General features: G+C 50.1%; 1 protein-coding gene across 4 annotated transcripts in view; it reads left to right on the top strand.

Annotated features, from left to right (window-relative positions):
* Positions 1-232: 232 nt before the first annotated feature.
* Positions 233-15,262, top strand: part of LOC148317873 (glutamate receptor ionotropic, delta-1-like) — a 38,469-nt gene continuing 23,439 nt past the window's right edge. For 3 of the 4 annotated variants that reach the window (XM_088284603.1, XM_088284600.1, XM_088284599.1), the window contains exons 1-2: positions 2,030-2,455; positions 4,546-4,701. In XM_088284603.1, coding sequence (XP_088140729.1) covers positions 2,338-2,455; positions 4,546-4,701 — 274 coding nt within the window. In that variant the 5' untranslated portion in view covers positions 2,030-2,337. Of the gene's footprint in view, positions 475-2,029; positions 2,456-4,545; positions 4,702-15,262 lie in introns of those variants that run through there. The other variant, XM_088284604.1, reaches the window with a different exon arrangement.

The following is a 15,262-nucleotide window of genomic DNA, read 5'->3' as shown; positions in this document are numbered from 1 at the left end:
CCCACCCATCCATGATTCTTCAGTAAAACGCTTGCTTCATTGACGCCCCCCCCCAAAAAAGCTCCACAAAATTAGAAGGTTATTGCTCTTAAACTACGTCATTGATATGAACAGCAAACAAAACTGTTCTGCAAAGAAAAACAAACTATTTCCTCACTGTGGTAGTTTACGTTTTGTGTAACACACACGCGCACACACTGAGCAAGTGTGGCTACTGCAATGAACGCTTTGCCCTCTTTGCGAGGGTCAAAGGTCACAAGATGGCCGCCCCGAGTCTGACGTCTGTTGCGAGAGCGTGGCAGCAGCTTTTATGAAGCTTTTCTACGCATGACTCGAACTTTTCTTTATGATGTCGTAGCTTTAAATGTCAGCATGTTCGTTTTCGGTGGCCAAGTCTCGCCACGACGTCTCGTTTCGTTTCGCCTCGTCACCAGTTCGATTGTCCCAACAGGCAAACAAACAAACAAACAAATGGTGAGTGAGCGCCACCTGCTGCTTCAGTTTGGTCATTTAAACTTTGCAACGTACACGTCTTTACGTTGACACTTTCTGAGTGTACGTTTGAGTACGTATTCATGATGTAGGATTCCATGAGTGCGCAGGAGAATTTGTTGTGTTGGTCTTGTGTGATTGAGGTGACCACCAGGGGGCAGCAGAAGCCGTCAAGGTTATGTCGGATTGGACTGTGAAGGCAGTGCTTGTTTTCTTTATGACGTCAAGGTTTCATGACTTCAGAAGAAAAGATGACGTGAATTTATGGTGTGTGATGACATCATGAAATCATGACGTCATGACCTGTGCCCCGTCTGAAAGTGAAATCTGTGTCGCTCCAGCATTTTATTTGATCATGCTATCATATATTTATAAATGATTTTCACTGCCCCAAATGTTTCGGGTCGAGGTTGCCTGTAAACCGGGAGAGCAAAAAAAAAAATGTTGACATTAAATGAAATAAGACGTCATGGTATACTGACGTCATCGTGGTGAGGTCGTGACTTGTTGACATACCTTGATGACCTTTGAAATGTTCTTTTGTGTTGCTCTTGCATGCACGTTGGCACTAAAGTCGTTTCCATAAACGCGCCTGCAATTGCAATTAGAAAACCAACCGAATAAAAACGAGCAGTGGCGATTGTTGTGGTGGAGTGTGTAATAACAGGCTGTGTCCAGCAGAGGGAGTAAAGCTCCACCAAAAGCCGACAGCGCGTAAGCGCGTTGCTCGAAAGTTCTTGAATAAGACAAGACGCCGTGTAATATTTCATTTCTGACGAAGATGCCAAAGCTCGGGTGATGACGTCAGCGCCACTTGGATGCTGATGAAGCTGTTTATTGTTGTCATGGAAACAGCCACGCCACTTGAAGTCCTAATCCATTATTGAATGTTAAATACTTGGAACATAACCATGATTTTTTTTTTGACAAAGGGAATGCTAATAATGATGAACACCCTTTTGTGTGGCTCAATTTGAAGATTGATTTCATTATTCTTGCAATTTAAGTGATATTGTTGCGCGATAGCAAAGTTGCTCATCCCTGTTTTATTTAATTTTTGTCTACTTGACATTTCTGCTCTGATTTAAGAGCAAAAAAATCTGAAGTGGTTACTCAGTCCATGTCACCAGTCTGGTCGCCACTTGACGTCATTGCCCATATCCACAAACAATGGACTGCTCACCAGCCAATCACAGGTCACATCCAGACACAAACGTTAAGCAAATTCCACAAGGGGCCCAGAATAGAACCCTGCGGAACCTCACAACTGCCAGCCGCGCCTCCTAAACCTTTAATGCAAAATTTGGCCCCTGGCAGACGATGGCGACCAGGCCATTGTGTGTCTGCATGGGCACTGCCAATGGCGGGTGACCAATCACCGGTGACCAATCACGGGCCCTACTCTGGCCCAAAGTTGGTGTGGGAGGAGGAGAAAGGACTGAAAGCGAGAGGAGGAGAGAATGGACTGTTTGTGTGAGACTCTCTCTCTCTCTCTCTCTCTCTTGCTCTCGCTCTCTCACTCTCTCTCTCTCGTCACTGTAGCGAGAGGCACAGCGTGCGGAGCAAACCTCTTGCCTCCTCTTCCTCCTCTTCCTCCTCATCCTGGTGGCTCAGCTGCTTTTCTTCCTCCGCAGTCCGGAAGCTTCTTCTTCTTGCGCTTCATCTTCTTTTTCTTCTTCTTTTTTTCCTCTCCCGCTTCCTGCAGCCTCTCTTTGGATTGCTTTCCTTTTTCTGGCCTCTTTTCGTTTTTAATTTTTCTTTCCTTCTATCTTTTTCCTTTTCTTTCTTTCTTGTTCTTTTTGCGCACTGAGGACGCGGCGGCGGCGGCGGCTGGTGTCGGCGTGCATGCGCGCGCGCGCGTGCGTGCACGCGGCCATGGATCTCCGCATGCTGCTTGCGCTGCGCGCGTGCTTGTTGCTGTTCCACGGAGCGACGCTGCATGCCGACTCCATCATTCATATTGGTAAGGCAGCGGAAGACCAAAACATTCGTTATTGTTCTTATTTGGGGGTGGCGGGTGCTTGCATGCGGTGCGGTCCTGATGCTGCCTGGTGGGCGGGGGGAGGGGGGGGGTTGGTTCGGGGGGGTTGTGTATTGCTCCCCCACACCTCCCCTTCCCTCGTTGGCGCGTGAGGAGGAAGACAAGCTGTTGCTCAGTCTTTCATTCATTCGCCAGTCGGCTTCATTCAAAGTGTTGCAGGCATAAAATGCAATCACATGACGACATGAAATCTGACGCACTCATTTGACGTTTGCGTTCCGAGCTCAACTAGGACGTCAACGTTGACATTTTACTGTCCAATTTGCGGTACATAAATGCAGATGTGGCAGCTGCAAATAAATTGGCAACATTAGAAATGACGCAAATCAAGTCTGTCGAGTCAGCGTAAAAATGATCGATTAGATCATAATGGAAAATACACGCTTTTAGAGACATTTAACGGAATTATGATGAAAACTTCTAAGCTTTCAAATCTGCGACACCGCAGACGTGTTTAGCGGCAACATGATGGCAATTCGCTCCACGAAAAAAAACCAAACATTCCAGCTGTCCTCCAAATAAACAAGTTGTTAATAAGACAAAAGTCAGATGCTGCAGATGCATGGCTGTTTATTGTTGTCATGGTAACCAGCACACATTTGCCACGAAGATGACAATGATAATAATCCTCAAAACGCGAGCGACTTATTTGGCCACAGGCGACGTACGCCCCGGACTGGTCAGCACGTCAGCGGCAGGGCACCGAAAGGACCGGTCGCCCACAAGGGGTGGGCGTTAACGATCTGCGCTTGCAGTACTCTATTCCTCTTACTGAAGTAATGTAATTGTACGTGTCCGAGTAGTAGAATATAATCGTGTTGCGCTGACGGCGGCGTAGGCGCTCGCTGGATTGGTTGGCGCCGGGTCATAGGGCGCATGAGGACAAACAATGCTGGGCTCCCTCGTCAATGTTTTGCTCTCTCTCTTTTGGCGAGCGAGGCGCAACTTTGAGCAGGACGTGCGCCTCATCTTAAGCCGCTCACGACAAAGAGGACAAACGGCCACTGTTGGCGCCTGGCGAGCTGCTCGGCCACTTTGTCATCAAACAGAGCTCAAAAGGGGGCGGGGCTTGCACAGGAACTTTGATGACGACGCGCACGCGTGCGGATCTCCTTTGGTGGCGCTGAAAGGCAAAGAAGGAAGCGAGCAAGGAAGCAGAAGAGCCAATTAAGGGTCAGTCACTCGTCACGTTCGCTTTTGACAGCGTCGTCGACGCGAGCTGCAAATTGTGTGGCTGGTGCCATATTTGGACAAGATGGCGGCCGGCGGACGCGGTCATCATTGCAAACTGATGAGAAGATGTTGGAGCGACATCCGACGAGGCACATTTGGGCCGCCGGTTCACGTCGGCAAAATGTCGTTGGCGTCGACAAAGACAACAAAATCGAGATTTGGTGACGAACCACCAGAAGGCGACGAGCCTCGCGAGAAATCGGCGGATGCGTTTGAAGCGTCCGCGCTCGTCGGACCATCGGCGCAAGTGGACTGCAAACTTGAAGCGCAAGTCGGAGTGGAAGTTGCCGCAGAATGTAAACGGAACCCGAACCCGAACGCAAACCGAAGCACGTCCAGAAGCCGAAGCGTCGACGCGATGGCGAGCCCGAGCGGGTTGGCGAGAAGCCAAGAAGAAGGCCGCTGAACTCGTCGTGACCTGCGACCTCGAGGCGACCGGCGCTACCGGGATGTGACGGCTCCGGTTCCGGCCTCAAAGGAGCCCCGCCCCCTCCCCCACCTCTTCCTCCTCCACGCCGGAGCATCTGTCACATCCCGCCGCTTCTCAGCTTGATTTCCCGTCACGTTCCGCCAAAGACGTCAGTGACTCCAGTCAACAAAGTCCAAATATTTGTGCCGAACTTTTTCCGATGACATTGAACTTTTACCGCCAGTGTTTGGAAATGCAAAGCGGTCCTTTTTAAAAAAAATTTGAGCCTCCGCAGATGACGACACGATGTTCCAAAAAAGAAATTTGCGTCCCAACGGAAAGGTGAATGTTGTGTCGCTTCTTCGTCCAGGTGCGATCTTTGAGGAGAACGCGGCGCGCGACGACGAAGTGTTCCAGCTGGCCGTGTCGGACCTCAGCCTGAGCGACGACGTGCTGCAGAGTGAGAAGATCACGCACTCCATCAAAGTCATCGAGGCCAACAATCCTTTCCAGGCCGTCCAAGAAGGTGAGCGGCCGCTCTGCATTTCCGAGCGACAGAATTGCTGACCCGCTCGGACTCGGACGTCGTCGGCTCCGTTTCAACGCCGCGGACCGCTTGCGCGCTCGCCGCAAATGTCGTCGTCGTCATTCGGCTTTGCTTCCGCTTCCACGTTCGGTCGTCGTCTCGGTTCCGATTTCTGACGCGGCTTCGCCTTCTCGTTCGGCGGATTTTGCTTCCGGCTTTGGTTCCGGTTCTGTTTTGGTCGCGGTTGCGCTACGAGTTGCGTTTCGAGCCTCGTTCTGATTCCGCCGATACGAGTTGATGCTGACGGTTGACGACGACCTGCTTGAAACTGATCGATGAGCTTTTGGAGGAGGCGTTGATTGGCTCCTTTTCAGAATATTTGTCTGAACGTCACGATATCAAATTGGACTTGATCTAAATTCAACCTTTTTTTTTTTGATGTGTGACACAAACCACGTGAAGATCATCCCATAATATTTGCGTGCGCGCCCCTGTTGCCGGAGCCTTAAAGTTCCGTTCTCGCCGCTTTCCAATTTGCCGCTTTGTTTGATAAAAGTGCTCGTTAATTGTCGAACAAACGAGGCGGCGCCAACGACGTCCAATCAGAGGAAAAATGAAATCTTTCTTTTGCTTCACCCGACGACGTTTTCCACTTTTCTTTTTCACGTCCATCATCGTCGTCGTGTGTTCGCCGCCGTTCCGATTTTTCGTTCGCTTCTCTGGCGACGGCAGCGTCGTAAAAGTTTGTTGCACGCGCGCGGCCCCAAAAGAAGTGGAGAGTGTTTGTTATTCCCCGGCCAGGCAAAACACGATCGAGGGATAAACACGCCTCTGTTAGCACGTTAGCATGTTTAATTCATCCGCCGGCGCTCGTCTCGTCGTCGCGGCTTACAAAGTGGCCGAGGACGAGCGAGCGAGCTTGAAATGTAGCCACGCGCTCACACGAGCGGCCGCCGATGGGAGCGCGTTTGACTCAGAAAGAGTTTTTCCGCTTCAACCGAGGCGGCCCACATTTTGCTTTCAAGCCGACATTTGGACGTGAGCAACAAAGTTGAAGGACGCGTGCTCCAAACTGAAGAGAATGTCGGAAAGAAAATTGGCGGCGTGCGAAACGTGTTCATCGTGACGACAAATGCTCAAGGCCCAAAATGGATGCCAATGGCAGATTTGTTGAAAAGTTGCACAAACGGCGCCCAAATGAATCCCGAGCGGATTGCAACCTTTTTTTATTCTTAAGCCGGCGTCCTAAAATAGACCTGCCAACGTGATGACATCATCGAGCGCGTGCCAAAACAAAGTTTGAAAAGCGTCATCTCGCGAGCGGACTTTGGTTGCGAAGATCGCGCGCCACGGCGAGGAGGCCTCGCCGGACGTCACCTGACCTCATTTCGCCGGTGCGTGACTCGTCAACTTTGAGGTGGCGGAATCAAAGGCGATCGTCTCGCCCGCTCTGAGATTTCCACTCGCTAAGACGCCGCGTGGCGTCCCAGTTTCGCCGCCGACTTTGCCCACGGCGCTCGTTTGTGTTTCGGCGCCGCTCGCGAGTCCTTTCGACTTGGAAGTCGCACCTGAACTGCTCCGACACGCTCGCTTGCGTGCCGGCCGACCTCGAGATGGAGATTGGCGTCTGTGCGCGCGCGCTAATCTTCACGCGTGTCCATCCTCAATGGACTCGCACGCTCGCGCGCATTTTGTGGCCCAAATGTTGTTTTGCGCAAACGTTTGTTTTTGTTTGTGTTTGTGCGCTTGACAATATTTTGTTGTCGACTTCTTGACGAAACACTGAATGAAAGATGGCGTGCCCGGCTAATAAGGCCTCATGTATCTTTGATGCGCCATTGATGAATTATGAAGAAGCTTGGGCCGCCGCCTCGTTAGCTGGCGACAAAACGTTCCCGCTGCGTCGTCACGTCAACGTCGTTCGCTGAGTCGGCGCACGCGATGCCCGCCAAAACAAAACAAAAGAAAACGCGGCTTGGCCAGGTGAGCTGCAACGCTGTGTTGCCACAGCAACCGCTAATTGTGCCCGTTTACTGCTCAACTAGAAACGCCATGAATCGTTCATCAACTCGTTCTCAGACATTTGTTGTTTTCCACGTGTGCATGTTGCCGATGATCGCGCTCCCATTTGGAATTTTGGCTCGTCGCACGCTCACACGCACACACGTGCGCACGCGTTGCATCCGATGAGCGTTACCATGGCAATTTTGTGGTCGAGGACGCCCCGGAGGCATCGGCACAACTGAAGACATCGTAATCGGCAACAATTGCCAGCGTGTACATGGAAGCGCCCACACGGACTCTTCAGTGTGTTGCGCTTTTCCGTGCGTGGGAACAAAGCATCTCATCATCTCAGCATCGACTCTTACGTCGCATATAGAAACGAAATTGCAGTTGCGACGCGTGTGCGTGCGTGTGGACGTCGGAGCGTGTTTCGTATGATGTGGCCCAGCGCGTGTCAAGTGTCTCGCGCGTCCCCGAGAAACCTCGAGGTCGATGTGTCCAACGCGGCCAGTACCGAGCCGGGCCAAGCGGGCGCCGTCCCCGACGCACATGCTGCCTCCTCGTCCCCGGCCGATCGCGAGTGTCGCCGAGCGGAAGCGACAAGCCTCGGCGAGTCATTATCGGAATGTCCGCAGCGATCCGTCAAAGCGCCGCCGGGCCGCCGTGTGGACACGCGCCGGCCGGCCGGCCAGAAGACGTTTGCGCCGCCGCTGCCGCGCGTGAATGCGGCCGGCAGGCAGGAAGGAAGTTGAGGAGGACGACGCTCGCGCCGGCAAAAACAAAAAAGCTCTCGGAGATGGGATGAATTTGTCTCGTACTCCTTTCAAATCCAGTCGCCGTCCATTTTTGTGACATTTTGATTTGAAAATCAAACCTTTGTTGAGCTTCTCGTGGCCGCAAAATCAGCAAGCCACGAAAACGCCAGCAAAAAAGGCACTTTGAACTCCTGACCCTTGACCCCCCCCCGCCCCCTCCAAATTTTTTGAGCTCGCCTTTGCGTCATCCACAAGGTCGCCGGGTTCACGTTACGAGGAGAAGAAGAAGAAGCGCCAATGAGCCTCTCGGAAACCGAATGAAGCCCGAGTGGCTCGTGAATATTGTCCTCGCCGTGCATCGCTGTTTAGCTTGTTGCCGTGGCGATGTCGCCATGGAGATGAGACCAGAGGAGATGGAGGGGGGACTTTTTTTTCCGAAACATCATTAATTCTTATCGCTGTTCCTAAAAGGTGGTCGTGCCCCCCTTTCGGGCGCGCTCTGATTGGATAATTGAAACGAGTCGCAACAATTCAGAACGCAAACACGAGTTGCTTAAAAAAACAAACACGCTCTGTGCTGAAAGATGACAGCAAGCTAAAATGCTAATGCTAACTGCTGCTGTCTGACGCTGTCATCTGCAAATCAAGCCCTCAAGGGTACGACTGAGGGCATTGCGCGCGTGCGTGCGTGTGTGCGCGTGACTTTCTGCTGACATTAGCAAAGACTCTCAATGTTTATGGACGTCGTCGTCGCACTCCGCTGTGATTGGATAAAGGTTGAGGCTACGCGTAGAGCGTGTGCACGTGTGCATGCGCTGAACTTACACTTATTGCACATTTTGAACTTATTCCACGTACACGTGTGTGAAGCACACACTCCGGCAGGAACGCAGTCACAAGCACCAACGTAACGTACGCGTTGCAAAAGTCGTTCCGTGACGTCGCAAAAGATTGCTCGCAAGGTAAAAGCCGTTGGCGGACGTCTCAGAGTGGTCGCCAATGTTGAGGTGTTTGTAGACAACGAATGGACTGGTCGCCAGACGGTTGTCAGGCACAAGTAGACAATTTGCCTTCCTTTAAGAGGCGGGGCCAAGCGTGTGACATCAGTGTGCGAGTGTGGGACTGACCTGATTGCGTTTGGCCTTCAAGTCAACATGCGGCTCTCCTTTCCTACATGCGCGGACATCGTTTGTCAAATGCATTTTTTAAATTTAAAAAAAAAAAAACATGGAATTGAAATTTGTTTGTGCGTGTCGCAGGCCCGGCCCGTTGGTCGCCATCTTCTTTGCCGTCACCGTTCTTTGGTCATGTCGGCGTTGCTCGTCTGTCTTCTTCCTCTTCTTGTTTCTGTCGGCACGCGGAATGTTTTTGTTGGAGCCGCCCATGAAATATTCATGGAGCCCTCAGGCGGCCGGTCTGCTGCGGCAGATCGCGGCCGTCTCAACGGCGGCGACAAAAAGTGCCGCGCTATCGGCGTGATGATCGCGAGCGAGCGCCGTCGTGGGCCCTTGCCTCCACGGGAGGGGGGGTGGGGGGGCTTTGAGGGCGCTTGGCGACCCCAAAGCCTGACCCCGCCGTTCACCTCCAGGGTGCAAAGTAGCGTGAATGGCTTCTCCCGTGACTCGTTCTGAACGTGCAGGACGACGGACAATTTTGTTGGAGTTGATGAAAGTGATTTTGTATCAGGCGGAATGACGCAAAAACTCAATTGCAAATCCAGTTTTTGTCCCCCAAAATATGGCGGAGGCGCCTGCGCCACATTTTTCGGCATCGTTCCTGGAAAGGTTTGGCGTCTCGCGCTCGCTCGTGTTGCTGCGAACGCCATCGAGTCGGCGACATGCGACATACGCTCGGCTGCTGTTTATCGACGCGTCTGCGAGCGGCCGCAGCCGCTTAAAAGCGTCTCGCCTTTCAATAATGCACACTTGAGGCTTTTATTGTGTTTTGTGTCGCTTGCATCTTTCAACGAGACCTCGCGTCTCCGTTCATTTTGCGCGGCGGCGGAATGAATAATTGAGTGAGAGAATCATCATGGTCAAACTCCACAAAAAAAACTTCAGTTGGTTTTGGTAAGCAAAGTAGGGCCCGCGGGCCACTTTTGGCCCACTCCCATTTTGTTTGTTTGAGTTTAATAATTGATTCATTTGTTAATTATCTTTACGATGAATCCCAAAAAATGTCTCCCGTCGAAATATTTTCCCAAAACAGGACATGAATGGAAGGCAGCTGTCGGTCAGCTCCGTCGCCACGGCAACATGCAACACACTCGCGTCGACAAAACGTGTCTTGATTTGAAAAGTCGACGACGTTTTTCGGCTCCGGCGACACTCGCTCGTGCCGAACTGAAGGTCACGCCGGCGCAATCTTTCTTCTCTTTTTTTTTTTTTTTTTTTGTTCGGCAGCCAAGCCGATAGCGAGCGCGCAGCCGTAATTAACACTTTTACACCTTCGTGACTCCTTTGTGCGCGCACAATAGTCAATGTTAGCAGCCGGCCCTCCAATCAAAGTCTGCCCTTTCAAAAAAAGGACAGACTCATAAGTTGGAGGGAAAAACATTGACCGGACGCTGATCGCGTACGCGCTATGCACGTGCACGTGCACGTGCACGCTGCACGCTGCAAGATAATATGATGCACATGTACCGCATACTCGAACAGTGTCACGTCACACAAAATGGCGCATGACACGACGGAAGGCCAGAAAACAAAATTTGGCTTGCAAGGTGGCAAATTAGAACAAAACGAGACGCAACGTCGCGTCGTCTTCTCGTTGTCCAAAGATTGAATTTGATGGGCGAATCCGTCATCCGTGAAATAATATTCCCGCTTAGCGCGAAAGCCAACAAAGCTCGTTGTTGGCGGCGGCGTTCTTGAGGAAGAGATTTGATGTCATGTGTTGAGCAGACGGCGGCTAAGAAGCTTCAGCGTCGTGTGCCAGGAAAGCCCACCAAACTTTGTGGCGCTTGTCGGCTCCTTTAACTTTGCTGACAGATGGGAAATACGTCAAAAAACTCAAATCTTCCTCTTTCTGTTGTTTGCTCATCAGAAGAACGTTTGTTTGGTTTTGGTCCAAAAAAGGGCAAAGTGGAGATATTTTTTTGAGGAGACGCTATAAAAAGATGAACGAGCACTTTTTGTTTTCACCAAATATTTGTTGTGTTGATTTGGCTGGCGACCGCTCCAAGGTGCACTTGTGACGGGAAGTCAGCGCAGGCCGTCTTCTGGCGGCGGCGACGGGTTGCACTTTTGCGGCCGTGACCAAGTGCGGCAATTGTGAGAAGGATGTCGAAGGGCGACAATCGATGACGCTTCCTCCTTGCCGCTAAATCCGCGTGCGCTGGAAATGAATGGTCGCACCGGACATCAATCGAATGTGATGGATTGCCGCTAATTTGCTCTTTCGCGTCGACTGATTTCTTGACTCGCTAATCGCCAGCTAAACAACTTTTTAGTCAATCCACGATGCAAAATAAATCAAATTGCGGAACACGTTGAAGCTTTTTTTTGGGGGGCCTCGTTGAACTCGCCGCCATCGCACTTTGTTCTTCTTATCTCGCTGCTGCTCGATAAGCGAGAACACGCGCGACATATTTGAGTTTATCTTTACGCGAGCAAAGGAAAACGCCAAATAAAAGTGTGACGGATGGCACAAAAGGAGCTTGAGCTGAATCGTGAGCGTGTGACGCAAAATGCGGAATGGAAATGGCTTCAAGGTGAAACAAAAGCCAACGAGCGCGATTGAATGAGGTGCTAATGCAAAAGGCTTAACGGCCGCCCAACGAGAAACGATGAGGCAGCTGACTTGTAAATGAGATTATCTAAAAAAGTGAACATATATAAGCGTGCCGTTCAGAACAAAAAGAAACAAAAAAGAGAAGAGGCTCGTTTGTCGCTGCTGCGAGTGCCAGTGGAGGGCGTCATCAACTTCAATCTTTGACGAAAGTCGCATTTATTTTTATGATTTATGAAACAAAAAGAAGAATTATATCTGACAGTTATTCTAAAAAGAAATGTTGTGGAATCAATTCAATGGATTTGATTTTATTCCCCAAAGTCAGACAGAAAGTTGTACTTTTTTTTTTTTTAATTCCAATGAATGATGAATTTGATTTTGATTTATTTAAGACAAATCTTTTAAGAAAGTGGCATTAAAAAAATCATTTAATAATTAAATGTGGATGATTTATTGAAACAAATGACTCGGCAGACTTTTTGACGGCGCGTTGGTCCAAATGTGAGCGTGCGATTTATTTATTTTTTTTGAAATTTTTCTCCTCATTTCCGTTCCCGCGTTAGCGTCGCCGTTGGCTTTCAAGCTCCCGGTCTCGTTCGTCGTTCCCGCTCGGCTTGCACTTTTCCCCCTCTGCCGGGACGTTTGGCGCTCGGGTTCCCTCTGCGGCGTTTAACTCGCCGACCGCCGACGCTTTTTTTTTCTCGCCAAAAGTGCCGAGAGCGCACGTGGACTTTGTTCTCCTTTTTTTTTGTGTCATGTTATCCAGCCGCCTCCTCCGGCGCCGCCGCTTCAACGGGAATGTTTTGACTGACGACAGGATGGCAAACGCGTTCTATTTGTGTTGGCTGCTGCGGGGAAGCCAACTTGCGTGGCGTTTGCACGTTTGCGTAAAGATTTTATTTTGTTGGGCAAAGGCGGCAAATTGGCAAAGGAGTTTGCCGGCGTTGCATCACGACCCCAATTTGACCCTGCGCGACATCAACGTTGGCGTTCCGCACCTTGTTTGGGCCACGTCATCGGCGTCGGCCAATCAGCTCGCCGCAACTCTTAATGGCCTTCATAATCAATCGCTTGCCTTTTTTCTCATTTCAAATCCAATTACCTACTAGCATGTGTGTGTGTGTGTGTGTGTGTGTGTGTGTGTGTACGCACACACACACTGTGCCAGGGAGTTGAAAGAAAAAAAATTGCGTTGGCAGGGCCAATTTATTATTGTTCTTGTCTGTGTACAGAGATTGGAAAGCTTACAATCTCTCTCAAACACACACACACACCCCCCCCCCCCCCCACACACACACACGGTAAGGTCAATTTCGGTGTCAGTGAATGCGGATAATGTAGAAACAAGGCAAACGGCCAGTGAACATTCACACACATGCGTGTGTCTCGTCGGCTTTGTGGGTGTGCGTGTGGGGGTGGGGGTGTGTGTGTTGTCAGCGCCTGCCAGCCCCCCCCCCCCCCCCCCCAAGTCTTTTCAGCCTTTCTACTTTCATATTTTGCCCTCATGACAAAATAAAAGCAGAAGAAGATCAAAAGCTCCTCTACTCACACGAACGAACGTGCGTGGGTGTGTGTGTGTGGGTGTGCGTGCACGTGTGACAGTGGACTGGAGCGTAAAACAACTTTGGTGCTTGTTTCTTTCCTTGAGGCGGCCAAGTGTCGGAAAGACAAGGTCACGTTTGCCCCCCCCCGCTAGCCGTTAGCTTAGCATGAGTGCAGATGATTTCACCGCACGCGCAAAATGCTCTCTTCAAATCGCATTTCCTTTCATTCTTGACTATTTTCTTTTTTTTTTAAATGCGCGCTACGCCTGAAAAGTAACAAACGTCCGTGCGTGTCAGTCGTCATTGCGTCCATTGGAAGTTTGGCAAATGAAAGACTTTGAATTTGAGCAGGAAGCAAAAACGAAAATCTTCAAATACTCCAGCGCAGAGAGGCCACGTAAAAAAGTTTGATGCTTCAAGTCAACGGAAATGAAATCACGCGTTGTCACGTACGATGTCGCTCGGGCGCCCACGTCACTCACCGGGCTTGGCGCTGCCTTTGAATTCATTAGCGCTCATTTGTCACATCAATCTGTCGAGGTTTGCTTTTGGATTTTTTTGTTGTTTTTTTCTGGGGCGAGCACGCATTGGTGTTGATGGGGCGAGACATGAAAGTAAGCCGCGACGCATGAAGGGGACCCTTCTCTTTTTTTTTTTTGATGTGAGCCGCGCCCCCACAAGGCCCACCTGCCCCACTCTCATAAATAAGTCAACAAAAGGATGAAAGGCCAAACCACAAAAAAAAAAAAAAAAAATTCCAGGTGAGCGGCTGGCCTGCAGCTCACGAGCAACTTTGAGTCGGCTGTTTTGTTTTTTTTTGGTGGATGCTAAAGATGGAAATAACTTTGTCACTTTGCTGACTTTGATCAGGTGTTGAAAAAGTTTTTTTTTTTTTAGAGTGCATGTGATTTTTCAACGAGAGCAAAAAAGAAATGCGACAGGCGGACGAGGACGCCACCGGCGGGTCAGATCGTCTCCTGTCGCCATCAAAGCAGACGTCAGTCAGCGCCGGTTAAATATAGCGTGCACACACACACACACACACACACACTTACTTATTTAGCACCGCTTGTGACTTGAAAGCTTACTTTTTATTTTTTTTATGCAGAGTGCCTTTTTTTCTGGTTACAATGAGACTAAAAGCTTTAGCTTGTCAATAATCAAAAAAAAACACACACGGACACACACGCGCGTTCTTTATGAGTGAGGCTATTCGATCTCGTATTATCTTTTGATGTCGATTCGACAGACGCTTGATTAAGTTGCATGCGTGTGTGCGTGCGCATCTGATGCGTTGGCAAATGTCAATCCGGCCTGTTCAACGCCAGAGCCGAGCGAATAAATGCTTGCGTGTGCGTGTGTGTGTTGGTGACCTCATCAGATTACACGCACACACACACGAGACAGTGTGATGATGGCTGTTAATGCAAATTGACTGACTAATATGATACGGAATCAAAGCGATGACGACCCCGAATGCTAGCCGCTACCACGACGACTGCCGCCCGTCGACCTTCCGAGATGACGACGGTGGCGAACGATTCGCCGCCGACGTCGTGATTGGCCAAAGTGCTGCTGAGCGAAGCGGCTCCTGTCAAAAAGTCTGCTCATGAGCTGCGGGCTACAAATTTGCTGAATATTGATGGAGGCGTTTAGTGAGCTCCGGCGTTGTGATGCCACGCACACGCACACACACGTTAGTGCACAGACAAAAGAGCTGATAAAAAAAGTGCAGCCGTCAGCGATTAGCCTGAGTGGCTAAATGCCATTTGGAAACAGGGGAAGCGCACGCGAAGAGCGCCGTTCTGAACAAAATAACCTTTCCGGCAGGCTCGCTGGTTTGCTTCCGTGGAAACAAAAAACGGGCGTCATGGAAACGCACCGTTTGGAATGGAAACCAGTTTGGGACCAACTTTCGCTAGTTTGTCATGGAAAACGGCTCGAGGTAGTTTTCGGCGCTGGACGCGATTTTGAAACGGAAGCGTCGACTTTAGTTCAATGGCCGAAAAGTCGTTTGAAGAAAAAAACATTTTCAAAATGATGGTTGAAGCGACTCGATTCATTTATTGAAGTTGAAGGCAGAATTTGAGAGTTTGCCTTTTGCTTGTTTGTTCCGATTGCGAGGACTTCTTTTTTCATCCATGCTGGCCGCCGCCGCCGTCGCCGATGATTTCCCAGCAGGCTCAAGATGATGATGATGATGATGAGAGTCAAACTTTCTGCGGCTCACATTTATTGACACGCTCACAACTTGCACTTTTTTTATTGGGACCAACTTTTAGCCCCTTGTTGCAGTGTGTGTGTGACACTTTCCATTTCCTATTGTAATCTTTCCCACTGCAGCAGCGGGATGAGCAATAAAGAGAGGACATGAATACATAAATACCTGAGAGGCATCGGTCCGTGCGTCTTGTGTGGATTCCGAACTGTAAAAACAAGAGCGTGCAAAAAAAAAACCCAAAAAAAACGACAACACAATTGATGTTTGACATTTTTACAGCAAATTTTAGTCGCCCGAGCCGCACT

The sequence above is a fragment of the Idiotropiscis lumnitzeri genome, chromosome 20 (assembly GCF_059441095.1).
Source record: "Idiotropiscis lumnitzeri isolate Australia: NSW breed Sydney's pygmy pipehorse chromosome 20, RoL_Ilum_1.0, whole genome shotgun sequence".
NCBI classification, from domain to species: domain Eukaryota; kingdom Metazoa; phylum Chordata; class Actinopteri; order Syngnathiformes; family Syngnathidae; genus Idiotropiscis; species Idiotropiscis lumnitzeri.
Note: the sequence above shows the minus strand (reverse complement) of the source record. Positions and strands in the feature narration are given on the sequence as shown.